General features: G+C 36.1%; 1 protein-coding gene across 1 annotated transcript in view; it reads left to right on the top strand.

Annotated features, from left to right (window-relative positions):
* Positions 1 to 946: 946 nt before the first annotated feature.
* The window catches only part of dnah6 (dynein, axonemal, heavy chain 6), a 115115-nt gene continuing 96994 nt past the window's right edge, over positions 947 to 19067 (top strand). The window contains exons 1-16 of the mRNA XM_069191580.1: positions 947 to 1038; positions 5699 to 5966; positions 8109 to 8288; positions 8701 to 8960; positions 9328 to 9595; positions 10143 to 10277; positions 10759 to 10870; positions 11117 to 11255; positions 11746 to 11920; positions 13208 to 13318; positions 14152 to 14352; positions 14466 to 14586; positions 15253 to 15404; positions 16256 to 16408; positions 16803 to 17054; positions 18109 to 18237. Coding sequence (XP_069047681.1) covers positions 5721 to 5966; positions 8109 to 8288; positions 8701 to 8960; positions 9328 to 9595; positions 10143 to 10277; positions 10759 to 10870; positions 11117 to 11255; positions 11746 to 11920; positions 13208 to 13318; positions 14152 to 14352; positions 14466 to 14586; positions 15253 to 15404; positions 16256 to 16408; positions 16803 to 17054; positions 18109 to 18237 — 2634 coding nt within the window. The 5' untranslated portion in view covers positions 947 to 1038; positions 5699 to 5720. The remainder of the gene's footprint in view (positions 1039 to 5698; positions 5967 to 8108; positions 8289 to 8700; positions 8961 to 9327; positions 9596 to 10142; positions 10278 to 10758; positions 10871 to 11116; positions 11256 to 11745; positions 11921 to 13207; positions 13319 to 14151; positions 14353 to 14465; positions 14587 to 15252; positions 15405 to 16255; positions 16409 to 16802; positions 17055 to 18108; positions 18238 to 19067) is intronic.

Here is a 19067-nt window from a genome sequence, read left to right on the forward strand (position 1 = left end):
GATCATATTGATAACCAGTGCAAAGACTTAAGAATTGCGTTAGTGTAAATGGATAGAATAATTATGTTGCAGTGACAGAGAATACATTGTATGGATCTTTTTGTTGTTTCTATGTTCATGGGCTTTATTATACCACATTGCCAAGCTGCATACATAAAGATGTCAGTGACTATAATCTTAGCCAGGGAATGTTATATTGTCTATGGAGGTTAGGTGTTACTTTAATATCAATGTCATGCAAAATCCCCGGAGTGATGGTTTGTGGTTGAAGGCTTTTGTTTTCGAGTTTACAATGACCCTAAACTTACCTCCACCGCATTATAGAAATTACTAAAAGTTCAACATAAGCAGTTCTCATTGGCTCCCTGACATTAAGTCCTAAGACATATTACTGTTTATAACCTTAAATGTTGAGTAAAAACAAAGATTTAAACCAGCATAAACAGGCTCTAGGGGTTTAATAGAACCAAAGTGAACAAAAATAAATGGTAAAGGACAACGAAACTAATAATTAATAATATTACAAATATGAAAGAAAGTTCAGAAAATGTGCATGTTCTAACATCTAAAGTAATAGCTGTATCTCTAACTTGGTACAGTTATTACCGTGACAGTCAGTTGTTACTGTGAAAATGCAATTCAACAGAGAAAAATCTTTAATAAGGAATCTGAAACAATAGAAATATTATTACAGATACGAAGGTGCCACACGCAGAGTGCAGTGTACTGGAGCATAGTACTGTGTGAAAACGTTAATCACGGAAAAAAATTCTGTGTAAACGCAGCTTGGTAAATTTTCAGGAGAGATGTGTAGATTCAGTTATTAATATCATTCTTGTTTTTTTCTAAAATACATGGTTCATCGAAAACGCTACTATAAAAATTGTACTACTGTCCACCTGCAAATGCTGCTTGTGTCGCGCTGAATTCTGGGAGGAGGCCCGTTGCTTGGAAACTATAAACACAGTAGGAGCATCTGGTGCTTAAACAGAGCTGCAAACCCTGTTTTGCACTGCGGAGATGTGCTTTCGTGAAAATGTAAGTAATTTACTGACAAACATTACGCCGCCGTGAATAATTTGACTTCCAACGGTTTTTTTATGTAAAATAAGTTAAATGAAAAAGGTTTTAATTTCAGTGTCCAGTATGTTACATGCAAATAGGTCAAATACTTTCACATGGTACTAAAAAGTGACGGTTATTATATGTCGCAAATATGACGAACAAAATTGCTAGCGATTTGGCATTTGGCATTTGCAGTCAAGCACACATTGAGTATAATTCAATGGTATCCGGCAAACTTTTGTTGTTGTTGTCGTTTCTCCAGCCTGTATCTTATATAATGTATCCAGACTTTGTTCAGAAAACAACCTGCTTAAAAAAAACAAATTCTATCCTCGAGATACCTTTTCAAGCACAATCACAAAATGCTTTAAGTCTTTAGATCTCCACTCCATTAAATTTGTATCCTAACTTACTTTGAAAATGCTTCTTACTTCTATGAAAAACATTCCCCCCCCCAGTAAATTAGATTATTAAAAACAGTCAAGTCATTTGGATCATCTAGCCTAGTTTGTAGTTAATTCATCCAAGAATCTCGCCCAGTGCAGTATATCGACTGCGACAGCATAGCTGGGTAGTTTGTTCCAGGCTCTCACAACCCTTTGGATAAACAAGTGTCTCTAGGTCTTAGTTCACATAGTTCCTGCTTGTGTGTCCTGGTTCTGGTTTCCCTTTTTATTCTGAAGAACTTCAAGAAGTCCAATGGGTTGAGTTTTAATACTTGTATCAGATCCGCTTGTAATCTGCAATGTACCTTGCTCTTCCCTGGATGGCTTAAAGAACAGCAATATCCTAATTTGTTGACCAAAATTGAACACAATGAGGAAGAATTTTAGTATTGACCTTTTCTAAGCGTATAAGCTAGTGACTAGTTGGCTTTGAAACATACCTTTTACCTAGCAACAGAATAAAAGAACAATTGGAAGCATATTAATTGATGTTTTGATGCTAATGCTAGAAACTGCAGAATGTCTAGCTAAATTTCACACTTTTTATTTACATACTTCCTTTTGTCTATATACAAGCAATATAAAATTGTTTCTTAAGAATAAAGTGGTCAATTACAAAGAAATGTTTGTAGACAGAAATCCTAATATGGAAATTTAGAATGAGCTTTCCTGTGTGAATTTGCTGTATAAAACTCATTGCATTTACCATCTCGTTCGCGAGGTTACTCTTAGATCTGCATGATTGTATCCCCCATGCACATGAATAAAGGGCTCTGCTTGACCACACCTAACCTGAGTGAAGAATTGTCTTCGACAACAATATTCCTAACAAGGTCATACGAGTACACTATATTATATATAAATATTGTATCAATTTTAAGATATCCCTTCATTTACATTCTACACTTTTGACTCATAAGCAACTTCATTCATAAATAGGTTTATTCCATGCTGAAAAAAAGAAGAAAGAGAACACAATGTTTCGGCCGTGGAGCCTTTTTCAGGTGTGAGAGAGACAGGGCAGTAGGCAAAGGTAAAGGGCTACTGGTAAAGAGACAGGGCTACTGCCCTGTCTCTCTCACACCTGAAGAAGGCTCCACGGCCGAAATATTGTGTTCTCTTTCTTCTTTTTTTCAGCATGGAATAAACCTTTTACTTGTTCCTTTGCAGCGTACACATGCTGACGCAGCTACCCACCTGAACTACTACATTCATAAATGCATGAAACACAAGTAAATACTCAAGTACTTTCGGGAATTAAATGTTTATCAAACATTTGCTTGTTTGGAATAAAAGCAAGTGTTAAAAAGTAAACATTTAAAGTATGCTCATCTGAACTGAGAACACTCAGCCAGCTGCAGTTCTGATGAGTTTTAAAAAGTGGCTTCGGGAAGCGACCAGGTGAATGAATATCTGTGTCGAAGTTTGTCCAGTTTTCATCTGGTGGATCTGATGGTTGAAGAAGAAGGAACAGTACTGTTCAGCGTCATGGTGAGTCAGATTCCACTGAGACATGCGGTCTCAGGACAGGGGAACTGGCTGCAAGTATGACTAAGATGGAGAGAAATCTAGGAATTCTCCTCACTTGTATTGAAAGAATAAGAATTCACTGGTGTTGACAAATGTCCCAAAGTCAATACCAATAATCAGGTAAAAATTTCAATGATCAGGCAAAATGCAGTTGCAGGCTAATAGGCTAATCTTTCTGATTGCTTAATTCTAAGACTTACTGTTAAATGTTTTAGCCAGACTATCTTGTTTTATTTCCAGGAGATAATTGATCCCAGGATCAATGACAAAAGTGGCTGTAGGGCAGCAGGTTTTGGGGGCTATATTGATTTTAAGAATAACAAATTGACATAATTATGTAATGGCCAGTGTCTTTGTCAGGGCTGATGTGTTGTTTTTCCTTGAGCCAGCTTCCTTCCTTTAATCATGGTCTCCAAGCCTACCTGCTGCAAACAGTGTGGCAGGTGCCAATCAACAAAGATTGAATGGCACATTCATGTCTAGAGCCCCATTAATTACGACACAGTTCAGTGATGACATGTGATATTGCAGAACAGGTTAGACAAGGCTGGGACTAGGGAGGCAAAGAGGAAGCACAGGGAACAAAAGAGGATAAAACAATGCAAGATTTCAGCTTCTTATTGCACCTGACGAACTGCATACAGTCAGTTCATTAATTAGCCTGCATCCATTAGGGCAGCCTACCCTGTGATCACCAGAACACTCCTGTCCTATATTCTATTCCTTTAGCTCTGGCCAGGAAGGGGTTCTATAATTCTCAGTTAGTTCAGTTCAGATTATTGTCATATGCAGAAGTGCAATTAAATGCTTATTTGCATGTATGCTCCAATACAGAGAAATTAAGAAAACACCAAAAAACATAAACACAGAGCAGCAGCAGCAACAGCAAGTTAAGTAACATTCAACTTAAAAAAAAACATCAGTGGGAGCCAGTGGTAGGGGTAGAGATCAGTAATCTGACAGTTTGTGGGAAGAAACTGTCTCTGAATCTGGATGTTTGTGCCTTTATGCTCCTATAATGCTTACCAGAGGGAAGTGGGGAGAACAATGAGAAACCAGAATGACTGGTATCCTTAGTGGTACTTCCAGCCTTCCTGAGACAGTGAGTTGTAAAAATGTCCGAACCGGGGGTTCTGAGGAACGGTGTGGGACACAGATTGCACCACTGGATACACGAGAGGACTTGAAGACCAGAGGGGGATTCTATAGGGATCGTCTTCCTCTGCCCTACCCTGTACTGTACAGTATTTCTTAGGGAATGGCAGGATAGGGGGAGCATAATGGACCATACTGCATGGGACATATAGAGCTGCAGAGGATGCTTAGTTCAATTGAATGACTAGATGGAGGTTTATTCCTTTCTTCACTCTATCAGAAAGGGGAATGTCAGGTTACTGTGTGGAGCTGCTTCAGGAGAATAACGCTGCTGGATTTCTTTTTTTGTACTTGGTTACTATGGTCCGTAAGGTTCATTTGTCTTTGTGACTTTGTGTGTGCCTTGTAGATATTTTTTTGTATTGTGTTCTTTTTGTGAGGGGATAATGATTTTTAGTAGCTGTTACAGAAATTAAAGTGCTGTCTTGTGCTTATCTGCGAGTGCACTGTTGATTCTGAGGAAACAAAGAACCTATTCCAGGGAGCAGGCCCTTGCCCCCTTGAAATGACTAGGTTATGTAGTCGGCTACAAGTTCCTACATTTTGTGAGATATATTCTAAATAACAGCTTCAGCAAGGAGACTGGGTATCTTGTTCCAGATTCCGGACCTTTACTTAAAAAAGTGCCAGTTTTAAATACACTTCCACTTGTGTTTGGTTGACTTTTTGTAAGCCCTTTACTTGGGCTCCCTTCATTGTACTGTCTTTTCAAGATGAAAAAGATTCTATTCTTTCAACTTTTCAATAGATGGAAATCTATTAAGCCCGAGAATGCATGTGTTTTTATCATATCTTTTTTTGTAATGAAGCAAATATAATTTCACATAGTATTCTAAATGAAATGTACTGTACCTTATTAATGCATTGTATGGTTTTAACATCCCTTGATTTCAATTCTACATTTGTTCTTCATTGAACTTGTTCTAAAGGTATAATATTCTTTTGTAGTGCATTAACCAAAACAGAGCACGATATCCTAAATGAGATCCTCCTATTAAACTGTTAATCCTGAGCATAATTTCCCATGATTTCAGTTCTATAACGTTTTGCTGTTTGTTCATTTTGCCTTTTGTATTGCTTCCCCACATTGTCTTGAGAAAACACACTTACAGTACCTTCTGTAAGTAGCTTCCTGCATTTCAGTCTCCCACGGATATGTATAAAATATACACTTATCAACATTAGATTTTCCATGTCCATGACTTTGTCTTTTTCTAATTCCCTCTGTGCTGTGTCTGTGAACTCCCCAAGAGTTCTTGATCCATGTGCATGCAGTACATTACCTTGGCATTCCTAGAGCAAGTGCAAAACTTTGCAGGCACAGTACTTACTGTACAGTTGTGTCTCAGAAATTAGTGAAGGCTTTCATAAACTTTTTCAAATTGTTTAATACGAGTCAAAAGATTTTTGCACATCGGAATTCTCTTTCATAATATCTCTTCTGATTGTATAACTTTGCATTTGATACCTTTCATTAAACAATATCCTTTTGAATTTTACAGTGAAATACAACATTCTGGAAGGATGTCCACATTTTCATCAGGACCCCCACAGCGTTCGAGCAGAAATGAAGAGAATTTGACAAAGCAGCCTGGGAAAGAAATTGCACTGCCGATGGCTGGGATTGACAGCAGTGCGCTAAAAACCAGGCTCATCTCTATTGCGCCAAGTCAGATCCTTCAGAATCCACAGGCTTTGAAGTTTCCACACAACACCAGGTCACAGGACAGGAGAAGAGCAGGACAGCAGCCCATTAAGTTGGAGCCTTTGGTGTGTAGGCCAACTACTTTTAACTTACTCTCTCTAAGTGGTATTCCATTACATGTTCTGGCAAACAGGTCAGCAAAGTATAAGCCTTGATAAGCGAGGTATAAGCCTTGAAATAATAATTATATAATTTAATCAATATATACTATATAATAATACACAAATAATCGTCTCTGGGATGGGGTAACTAAATCTTTTCTTCCTGAATTCTTTGAAAAGCCATTTGGATGATAAAGACTGTCAGTTTTGGCATCTGTACTCCATCACGCCTAGGCTAAGCAGTGCTACTGTCTCTCTGCTCTTTGCTTCCTGCTGTTGTTCTGCTGACCTTAGCTATTTCATAATGAATCAGAATTATTATAAATATACCATAAATCACTATGTATTTCTATTTAATTTGTTTTACAAAATGTTTTCTCTTTCATTAAAACATGATTTCTTTCAGTTGTCTGGCTTTCTTTAGTGTAAATAAACACTATTTAACATGCTCAGTTTCTTTGCCCATTTCTCTGCTCCCTCCTTTTCCCCTGTAAGTCATATGCTGTCTGGGGCTATTTGCTGTTATTGAAATAATTTTTCTTTATTCAATATAATTATTTATAATTTATTAAACATTCATTTATGAAAAAAATGGTATGATTATCTAGTTCAAATAATTTATTAGAGATAGTATGAGACTCTGTAAGGAAACCAGCCATTCTGGCACAAAACATAGGCCCAGTGGTCTGGTCTTAATCCAAGATGGCTGCTTTATAATTAAGAGCTGCTGTAGTCACAGCTAGCATTATTCAGTCCTTAGCACTTGGAGTGTGTGGAATTTTTTGTGAGGGAGAGGAGCTGTTGGAATAGTCTCTTTCTAATGATTAGCCACGCCAGAGATGGCACATCACAGGGTTTCTAAAACCACTTGGGAATAAAGGGATTCAGTCAGCCTGGGCTCCAGCCAGTAAGGCCAGAAAAGACTGGGATAGCTAACAGGCCTGAGGGACTCAGTGAGCCACAGGGTAGCTTCAGGGAGATACAGTGATGGCTGTATTGAGGGCTTTTATACTGTAGGTCCTAGACAGATGGGATTTGTAGCTCATTTGCCAGGCCTAATGGGGATGAAAAACTGCTGAGGAACAGACTTGAATACTGGGCCAAGACTGGCAGGAGGTATTGCCAAGTAGCAGCACATCTACTTTCCACAGACGAGAAAGTGGAATCAAGACTTTGTGCCTGATTACTTAATAGAGCTGAGTGCCACAGAGTAAATAATAATTTATATGAGTATTCCTATGCATAACGATGTAAGAAGAGTAAGAAAAATCAGGCAGTCATGGATTGAGTTGAATGAATACTTCATTGCCTGGTAGTTAATAGTGGGAATATTGTACTAGAGGAGAGACCAGGAATGACCTGAGGGTGGAAGAAGTCTGCTCAGTCTTTCCCTGAAGGGGAACAACAGTAAGTCAGCAGTCAGTAGTCACAGGTACATAGTATGGTGATTACCTAGTAATCCTTGAGTTGTTTGTGTGCCTCCACTTTGACAGACATTTCGTCCTCAGTAAAAAGGCCTACGCTGCATAGTTGCTGCCTTCAGGAACAAGGCACCTTAAAGAGCTAAAAACATTATTCTGTAACAATACAAAAAGTACCCAATCTGGTGAAGGAACTGAACTTCACAAAGTTCAAGTCTCTCAACTCTCTAATTTATGAGGATGAGCAGTAAGCCCTTGATCTTCTTTTCTCTCTTTTCTTTATGACCATTTTGCTTTAAATGGACATACAAAAGTTATTATAGAAAATCAGTTTTTTTTAGCAATAAAAGATGTTAAAAATAATGAAGCTACACATTCCTAAGTTTGTGAGGATCTGTTTGGCTACATTTTTAAAATCTGAGACGAATTTGCTGCTGAACTTTCTCAAATGATTCTTCCCGTGTTCCATGTAAAACAGAATTTGGCATTACATTGAGAAAAAAAACAACATGAGAGTGTCACTGAAGTGTAACTGAACTGCATTTAAACTGCTCTAACTACACTTTGACCAGCCTAGACAGTTCAGCTATTTCTGGAAAGCAGCAAAGAAAATGAAACAAAAATGTCTGTCATATTTAACATCTATGTGACTGAGTTTTAAAGGCATGCTCTCTTCCCATTTTAGCCTGTGCTGAAAACATACCAAGACCAAAAACAACCTGAGTACATTCACAAGAAAAACAGGGAGTGGTTAATGAACTCTGGGTGGCAACCATCTTTTGGCGCAGAAGCTAAACCTCAGACAACATCTACAGAGAAATTAACGCCATTGGTTCATTTGCCTGACATTCGGGATGATTTAAAAGTAAGACATGTTTTGGAAAGACATTGTGATAAACTTGATTTTAGATATTCTTTCTAGAGCTTTCACGTTAATTACAAGAGAATGCTTTAATGTTGATTACAGCAATGCAGTGTAAATGTTGATGTAGACTGTCCTTACAATGACTTACTGTAGTTTCTTCCCATAATATGACACTTGTTATTGTAGCAAGTCAGAAGTCCTTAATATGTTAAGCGCAGTAAATCAGAATAAGTGACATTTTAAATCAGAACATGGCATTTATGTAAGAAAATTATTATTCAGTATTCCATAAGTAATTCTTCTAATAGTAGTTTTCCCTGACCCTACATTGTTTCTAATCTTTTGGCCTTGGAGCTGTTTAAAGATGCTATATTTTATTTTGCAAAATACATCCTTAACTGCTATGTTGCAGATGCAGCTGACCCAGAGTAGGACATGCTCTCCCATTCCACCAAAAAAGCCAAGGGTCTCCATGGGCACATCTGCTACCCGCTCCAAACCCAGCTCCCCATCTCCCTTAGTGTTCAAGTCAGCAGAGGAGGTCATCAGAGCTAAGGTTCAGAACCCCATGGACATTGTCCGAATCATTCGGAATAACCCCTCTCTGGGGTTCCTGTATATGACTTCAGCGGTTCCTAAATCTTCAATCAAATATGATACATACAATCTGAAGTAAGCCTAACCTTTATTTTTTTCATAACATTTTGCAGGTCTCTCTTTTTTTAAAAGCGGTCTGAAGCATTGTGTTTCTCTGACCTGTTAGACTTATCAGTGTTCTCTATAGATTAGGTCTCTTAATTGCAAATGTGAAAAGGTTTTTTGGTAACATTCTATATTAAATGCTCACATCATAGCTAATTATATGTGATTTGTTGTAATACATTTCCCTGTACATATTTAATGCATAACATGACACCTTAGTGTTAGATAGTGTTCACAGCATATTCCACATTAACTCTTATCATTTCTCTCATGCAGCATGGATTAATCACTTATTTTGAAGTGTGACTGATTTGTGTTTTTCTTTTTTTCTGCCAAGGATCGTCAGTTATGAAAACATCAACAAAAATGACTACTACACCATCAGCCAGCAAGGAGTCACTCACATTGTGAATGGGGAAGTGGATTTCCTGGCTTTGGACCGCTGGGAAAAGGAGTACATGTTACACAGGCAGCTTTTGCAGATTCCTGCATTTGTGCTGTTTCGCAAGTGGAAAGCCTTCAAAGTGTGGAGGACAAATGTGCGATCCAAGAAAATCAATGAATGTAAAAGAGCCCTTCAAGAGCACCTTTTCATTGTTAATGAGGTTAGTGTTGATGCTTTACAATTTATCTCTTTGTTGGGTGCTAAAATGTGTGTAATCATTTGTGGTCAAAATTAAGGGGAAACCTGAAAATCCCATTGCAGTATAATTAGGAACGAATTTCCAGAAATGTTTGTTTTGTAAGAATACCATAGGCATTTTATTGTCATTTTGCTGTTTTTGCAATAAAACATCTTCCCTTTACAGTCATACTGTACTGTAGCTGCACATATTCTGGGATTTCTGTCAAACAATTTCAACTTTTATGCTGTCTGAATTGTTCTGAATTTCAAGAGGTAGAAATTTCATGGGGCTAAGTGAGGTGCAGTATAAAACTAGTAAATCTACCGTTCTGTTTAGTTTTAAATGATTTTTTTGGAATTCTTTTCTTCTGTTGGAACAAACCATTTTGTCCACTTGAATGTGCAAATGGCATATTTAAAAAAAGTCTGGGAATGTTTTATTTATCTACACATACTGTACATGTTCAAATCATGACTGTTCATTTAAAATGACTCTGATGAGCATCTTGTTCCTCTTTTGCTCACAGTCTTTGCGGCCTGCACTGATCAATATCCGTGAAATGTGTTACCGCATCAGTGACATGGGATTGTGCCACATTGAGAAGGACAACACTTACACACTGGAAGACTTCAGAACAGCCCAGTTTAATCAGCTAGAGGAGGTAAGGTGCTCCAAGGCTTTGAGTACTTCAAAAAGTGTATTCATCCAACTTTCTAAGCTTTATTATGTGTTTTCTTTTCACAAAATGGGTCCAAATAAATGTACTTCAACATAATTTTTATTTCTACAATTATTATCTATTTTGTTCTACTTAACTATTATTTTCTAAACTTATCTGGATAAGGACTATACTCCCTCTATGATACTATACTCTTAAGGACAAATAAAATGTTATTCTAAAAGTTAAGGTAGGAAGAAATAGCATTTTTGCTGTTAAGCCTTCTGGAAACAGGAATTAACCTCATTGTCTATGATAATATGTTTCAAAGTCAGAATATGGAAGCAGGGTGTAAATAGTGCTAAATACTGTATACTGACTGCATGTTTTCTGTTTTGGGTTTTGCTGGTCGTCACTCACTTTTCTTCTGTGTTTCTAATTTCTAATTTTTCTAACCAATGCGACTCTTGTCCGCTGTGTGCAGGTTGCTGCCTGTCTGCGAGAGTTCAGGGAACTGGTGAAAGAAGTAGCTCGGAGTGCATGCCGCACAGCTTTGCTTGAAGCTGGATATACTCCTGATTATTCCTTCAATGCAGGTACAATTATTGCAATATCTACAGCAGGCATCCGTATCCTGGCTGATGAAGAGCCCCATTCAAGCAGACTTTAAACATTAAATATCTCAAGTACACCCCAGCCCTCTTCATGTGTCACATCAGTATTCTATTAAGCTCTGGATCTGTCCTGTTAAAGCCATCATTTTAAGGCATTCTTCAGCAGTCTTACAGGTAGGGAATAACTGTATGCATTTCACTTACATTGTTGTGTTTAAATGAGTACAGGAGAAGGACAAGAAATAGAAGATGCTGGCTTTATACCGCAGTCTCAGGCTGATCTGGAGATGATGTATGAGGAGTCACCAGAGAAGATGACCTACACTGAACAGGCTAATAAAAGATCCCATTGCAAAAGGCTAACCTGGTTTGTATTTAAATTCAGTCTTATTGTAAATAAAATTCCATTTTTTTGTATATCTGTAGAGGCATGAGAGAATTAAATGAACAAACATTTAATTTCTGTAAGAAATTTAAAAGTTTTACATTCTAGAGAGAAGTACTGGTACCCCAAACATTATGTTCAATATTGAACTGAAAGAAGTCAGAATGGTTTTAAATATATTGATTATACTTGATAAATTGGGGAATAACATTTTTTTCAAATACATGGCTCCAATGCACACACCTGGAACCAAATGTAGCTATGCTGGTGTTGTTTTCCAAGCAATTAATTATGGAATAATTATATGATAAACGGTTCTACAACTACACTATAAATTGAATCCATGGTGTCTTTGTCAATTTTTATTTCTAAATAAGCATGACTTTTGCAATATATACAATAGTTTCTCAATATACAGTTGTAATTAAAACTTATCTCAAAGTACTGAAATGACTCTTTTTTTGTCTCATAGCTTCATCAGGCTTGCTGATTACCTCATTGTCAACACAATGCACATCTTGGCAGTGAATTCTGTCACAACTCTGCTGAACTACCTGAAAAAACAAATTCAACAGACCCCCTCTTCAGAAGTCATTGACAGCTGGGTTATTCTACCACAAGAGAAAGTGGAAGATGCAGATAAAAAGGTATAGTGCTAAATTGTATAACTTGAAGAAGATATGAGATTTAGATATAATTACTTAACTAAACAGTGCAGACAATAGATAAATGTACAATTTGGGGTGATTACTGGAGTACCACAGGGATCTGTGTAAGTACCGCTGCTTTTCCTAATTTATCTAAAAAATGTAAATAAACCAACACTGGAGAACTGCACAGAAAATTAAACATTACCTGGACAAAATTCATAACTGTGCAACAACAGCCACGTGACATTTAATGTGGTGAAATATCAAGAAGGTTGTAAAAAACTTAAGTTATATATAAGATTTGAAACCATGAACTTCAAGAAACTACCTATGAAAAGGACGTGGGTGTTTATGTTGTATATGACACATCACGTTTTCATCTTCTTGACAATGTGAGAAAGCAAAAAAAGCCATACATATTTTGTATACAAATTTAACTATTTTGAATTTAAATCAAGAGCTGTTATACTAATACTGTACGCGGAACCAAGAATAAATACAGTAGTTCATTTAGATTATTACATGTTTGGTTATCCCTTTACAGTAACATACTGGAATCAGTATGGAGAAGAGTAACCAGATACATTTGGGGGATTAAAGGGATTTTGTGATCTGTCAGTCTAAACTAAGTAAATCTTTTTAGTATTGAACAGAGAAGACAACGATAGGACCACATTCAAGAATTCAAAATACTTCAAGGCATTGACAAAATCAACAATAGAGTAAACGACTTGAGAATCTTCTAGTGAATCTGATAAAATTCTGTGGAACTTCTAGTGAATCATGAACCAGAGGACATAAGTGGAAACTATGGTGAAGTGCATTTAAAAGTGAGAATAGGAGACACTTTTTTAAACAATGTGTCTTGGGAGTCTGGTAGAATCTACTCCATGTTGTTAAAGCTGACACCCTGGTTTCTCTCATTTAGTGATTTGAAAAGATTCTCAAATCTTTTTATCTCAAGCAAGCAAATTAACCAGATTGGGCTAGAAAAGCTCCATAATTCCTCCTGCACACAAAAGACGTGTTAACTGCATATCAGAGGAGACCATGATGCCCTAATAAGTACTGAGAAGTGAATACAATGCCTGAAGCTCAGCTAATGCAAATACTGTAATGAAACAGGAGGACACGAGTGAAAAGTCAAGTGAAAGTCAAGTTGCCCAGCCATTATGTTAAAGCTGTCATTGTGGGATTCTTCTTGGAATGACTACAAGGGATGCTTTCATTTCTGATTGTTTGTTAAGTGATTATTTTCTGAACTTTGTTTTTAAAATATTTTAGGTGAATCAGGTAGATCAGGACAGTGAAGGGACTATCAAACCAATGTTTGTTTCTGAACTCATACTGGAGACACAGGCCTTGTTCTTTGAACCGTCAGTCGATGACTTTCAGGTAAGTGTGGCTATTGCTCTACTGGAGATGTTACTGCACAGCTCATTTCAATTTTTTTATTTTTAAAAGTTAAGTATTAAACAGGCCGTCATGGTGGCACAGTAGTTAGCATTGCTGCCTCGCAGCACTGGGGCCCTGGGGTGCTATCTGCGTAGAGTTTGTATGTTCTCCCCATATTCTTGTGGGTTTGCTTACAGTGATCTGGTTTTCTCCCACAATCCATAGACATACTAGTAGGTTAATTGGCTTCTGGGAAAATCTGCCCTGCTTTGAGCGTGTCTGTGGCTGTGTGTTTGCACTGCGATGGACTAGCATCCAATTCAGGGTGTATCCCACCTTGCGCCTATTCCTTGCTGGGATAGGCTACAGTTCCCTATGACCCTGAATTGTTTTGAATATTTGTGTAAATCAGCATTGATTCCAAAAGGTTCCTTTATTTCAAGATTTATTTCAAAAACAGCAATGGTAAATCATTTTTAATTGATTTTCTCTGAAATCAGTCCCCCACCTTTAAGAGGCAAATAAAAGAATATCACATTATATGAAAAAAAGTTAGCTATAGTAGAGCACGTGGGTTATGGAATTCGTGTTTTTGCTTTCTGGAAAGCTTCCATAATGTGCACTTCACATCTTTCATTTCTGTCATGATAGTAGGGTGGTAGTTTCTGTCTTCTGGAAAAATTAGAGATTTTTTTGGGTGGAGTTTAGTTGTATCAAATTAATTTATTTTGTACATTTATATTTGACTTGTGGTATAAATTGCTTGTTTACAATGTGTAAGAAGTTGTATAAGACTGCAAAATGTATTTCAATACTTTTTTTTCCCTTTACAGAACTGTGTTTCCGAAATAATTAATCAGTTTCAAGAAACAGTTTTGTCACTTGATAATCTTGTACCCGACTCTTACTTTGATGCTTTTACTCAACCAATGATAAACAACAAAGTTGAAGAGAAGACATGTGGAGATGGGCCTAGCCTGGAAACAATGTTTGAAGATGACAAGCACCTACAGACCATAATCCAAGATATAAAGGTGCTGTTGTGAAAATTTGTCAAACATTTCATATAAAACTCTGGGTAAATTGATTCAAAATGATAAAAAAGTTATATGGTTTAAACACATTTTTTTCCATATCCTTTGCTTAGGAAGCCATCCAGTTTGCATTTGATGCTGCTAAGGTATATGCTGAAACTTTTGAGCGTTTCCGTCTGTTCTACAAAGTAAATGAAAGCCTTGACCTGGAGGCACTGAAACAACAAGATCATGGTACAGTACATCCAGTAAAACAGCTGTGTTAATTTCTATTGAAACCAGGCCTCATTTTAAAATATAGTTTGTAATATCACTGTAACTAATGTGCTACTTGCCTAGCTTTTTATATCTTCTGAAACTAACTTCACAAGATGCTTCAGTTAATTGCTTTATCAGGTGCTATGGCTAGAAAAGACTGAAAACATATCTAAATACTGCCGTTTTGAATACTCTTATATATTTCTATCCTTTTCAGCCTTTGGTAGAATAATTGTACAATTTTGTTTAATCATACAACAGTTTTGTTTACCATTGAATGAAGCTCCAAAGAATAAAGGTGTATCTGAATTTACATCCTGTGAGTTGGGGTCTACAGATACTTATATACTTGTACAGTAGAATAATCATTACAATATATACAAAGTAAAAAGAGCCTAAGATAAGATATAGCTTAAAGTTACTCTAACAAGGAAACACATTTACAGACAATATAATAATGAATAAAAACTATGGAGTTTAGATTTATAAGTTTAAATATATCCAAAATTCAAATCAAGATTTTAAGTGGGGAATATAAAAATACCAGAAGCACTACTAACTAAACTTGTGCATGAAGATTGTAACTTGATTACTATGTTTCTCTTCATGTATTCCACATCATTATTTCTTCCAACAACACAGGTGTGTCTTTCTTTGCGGAGCATTTGGAGAAATATCACAGAGAACATCAAGACGCGCTGGCTATAAAGCAGGAGAGACATCTGGGTCTGCTTGTGATTGACTCAACAAAGCTCAAGGGCAAACTCATTCCATCTCCTCTCCGTTGCCTGGAGGCAAGTACGAAGGAAAAAAAAGACGGAATTTTCTGCTCATATTTTACATTTATATATGTTGTGCTCTATCACATACATACATTCTGGCCATTTGAAATGGTTCAAACGACAAATAACATCTCTATTTTATGATGGCCGGAGGCAGGGAATTTCAGAGGGAGTTTTCAGCATGCCACTGCTTCCGTTGTGGTACAAGAGCCAGAATTAGAACTGTCAGAGTTCTTTGTTTAAACTTTGATTTCAACTTTCAATATAAACAACTGAAGCATATATACAATACATTATATTAAATAGTATTTTGCACATTTATGAAGAATGAGATTATACGCAACACATCTTTTAAATGTATCTAATTTATGTGGAATCAAATAGGTCTAATTATTTTTTTAATCTGCTTCAGTTTTATATCTGGTTCCCAAAAAAGCTTAGGAAACTGATAGAAGATGAACCTTGATCCTGTGTATATAAAGACTAAAACATGGCTTTAGTTATACTGTAATAATGTTATAATCGCACACAACCCTTCCAGTCTTTTCTTTAATTCACAATTTGTCACAATTCCTGACAAAATCAAAATAACAAAATAACAAACAAGTCAGGACATTATAAATCTAGTGCATCAATATGAGAGCATCAAAGTAATGTGAAGAAGATGTGATATATATATGTAATATTTTTTAGCTGCAGTACTGTATTCTGTGAGACAGATTTAGATCACATTTTGTAATTTATACAAATGAAAAAGTATTTACTCTTCACTTTTGAGTGTTCTAAATGTTTTTTTTCTAAGGTTCTGAAAGGCATAAAAGTGCACAAAAGATTATATATTAATTTCAATGTTTCCTTTGCAGGCTATAAATGACATGCTTCCGCTTCTTGCTAAAAAGAAGATGGATACAATTATTGCAGAGGCTCAAGATGCTCAGTTCAGATTGGAATTTGTCCCCACTGCTACTACAGATTTTGTTGACAGCCTGACTTTCCTAGATGAGATACAGGATCGGGTAAGGACAGATGTCTTTTTATCTTTAATTTTGTCCTGTAGTGGTATTCCTGATTTTTTATCACAGAGAAATGCAGATCCAGGATTTACCATTTTCACTAGAAGCATTAACAATGCTGACACCATCAAAAAGTGGAGCACAACACTAGTCTTGCGTTATATCATCTACATCTTAAGAATAACGAAGAGCTGTGAAACGAGTCCTGTTAAGCCAATTACTATTTGAATTACAGTGGCGGAATCAAAACATGAAGAAACTCTAGCCTATCAAACCTTGAGCTGTGCACCCTGCCTTAACATAACAAAAGTGTTTTCAATGTGTTCTCAATGTCTGAGAAAAATGTCAACTGGCATCTACTGATCAGTTAATACAGTATATACATTTCTGATTACAGATTGAATCCCTTGATGAAGAAGCTGAAATTGTTGTACAAATGTACAAGCTCATCGATCAGTATAGTGTTCCCACACCTCCTGAGGATTTTGCTGTGTTTGCAACTCTGAAGCCCTCCATCACTGCTGTCCAGAATGTTATAGACAAGGCAGCAGGTGAGAGGGATGCCAATGTTGACAAATTCTGTCAACATCTTGACAAAGACATCTTGGAGCTGAACAAGGAAGTAAAGAAACTAAAGGAACAAGCTCAGGTATTTACTTAAAAAGAGCTTTTGGTTAGCTTTTCAAATTACTTAATGAAAGATAGGTGGTTTAATTTTAAAGTCTGTTATCTTGAGAGACTTTTGTTAAAATCTATTTTGTGTATTTTATTTGAAATGTCTGAATCTATAATATATATGGTGCCCACCAAAAGTATTGGGACAGTAACTCAAAATTTTTATTTTTGTTTATAATCAAGCAATTAATGTATGTGATCATTAGATTAATAGGAAGTTGTCTGGTTCTCATTTTGTCTTTTGACCATGGATTCCAAACACAGACATCAAACCAAGACAGGGTGATGTTTACAGCTCTTTTTACGAATGCCTAATTAGCCAATACATCTGATCAAAAAGAGACAGAGGACTTTTCCAATACTTCGAAATAAAGAATTTCAACACTATCACTTTGTTCATTTGACTCAAAAAAATAAAATACTCAAGAGTGGTACTTATCACTCCTATTTTTAATGGGAAAATAATTAGTGGAATTTAAATAATTTTAATAATGATATCTTAATTTTATCTTTAGTGTTTCAATACTTTTAGAGGGTACTGTACATTCCGATTAAATTCAATGTAGAAAAATGCATTGGAGTCTGTTGTCTACAGAACGGAGTCTGCTTTTAAACAAATGGATGTTCATCCTCTTTGGGATTACAAAGATATTGATAACATCAATGGTAAAATACTGTACATTGATTTCAATACTTGTTATTGTCAAGCTCTTAAGTTAAAAAAGTCTCACTATATTTAATCACCTTGTATTTTTTAAACAAGTGACTTACTTGAATTACTTTTGTGAACTCCACAGTCACAGTCACAGTCTAGATGTTTCACTTTTGGTGTAGTAGACTAAGAGGTGCTGATGTCTTCATCACTCTAGCTAACTAGACTGTTAAATGACTCCCAATTCTAGGGATAGAAGACAATCAGTTTTTTCTGTAGCAAATTACTTCTATACATCATCAGTTTGAAACAAGTTCTGTCACTGGTGTCAGTGTTTTCAGCCTTTCCTAACATACATTCTTGATGCTTTTGTCAGAATCCCCAGATACTGGACATTTCTGCTGAAAGATCAAAGGTCAAACAGGTACTAGACGAAATGCAAACCACCATTGATGAACTGCAGAAGCAAGCATTCCAGTACAAGTCATACCAGAAAAATTTCAAGGTAGGGTATTTTTTATATATTGTATTATTTTTCTGACTTTACTCCATTTGTCAAAAATAGTTCTAAAATTCACAAATTAGAAACAAAACATAGTAATCTCCCAAATTAAGAATATAAGAAACCAAAATACAGAACTTAAAAAAAAGTAATTGGTTGAAAACCAACTTGAAATACAGAACTTACAATAAAAATAAGTAAACATAAAATTTCACAATAAAACACAGATAATTATCTTTAAGTGCAACAATACTTTACCAAATGGACTAAAAATTAAAAGTGTAATTCCCATATTTACATATCTGTAGTAAGTGTAGTACAGAAAAAGTAAAAAGTAAAGTAAAATATTAAAAGTATCAAAAATTAAAACTAATTAATTAAATTACATATCTGTAGTACTTGTAGTACTAGTGGTTGGCACATTGTCTGTGATAAATAATGGTGCAATAATGTGTCAAAATACAGTAAGGCTGTTGAAACTGCATTCCAAAGAGTGTACTGTATTTTACCTTCCTCACCTGTTCACTCAGTATGGTTTGATGGATAGTCAGGTCTTCAATGCAGTGACTTTGAAATATATACTGATGGACAAAAGAAACGCAACATTTTTTTTTTTTGGAATATGAAAACTATAGTTATAGCTTATGTACTTTCACAAAAAGTTGTCAATTTGTTTTAAGCCCTCTGACCAGCAATAAAGCTTGTGCAGTGAGGCATTGCAATTTGCCAATCACCTGAAAGCTCGTTAGGTGCACTTTTACCCAACGAGGACCAGGTGGAACAATGACCTGATCAGGTCACCTTTAAAAAGGCCTTAATTCAAAGCTTACCTC

This window comes from Lepisosteus oculatus, chromosome 1 (assembly GCF_040954835.1).
Source record: "Lepisosteus oculatus isolate fLepOcu1 chromosome 1, fLepOcu1.hap2, whole genome shotgun sequence".
Lineage (NCBI taxonomy): Eukaryota > Metazoa > Chordata > Actinopteri > Semionotiformes > Lepisosteidae > Lepisosteus > Lepisosteus oculatus.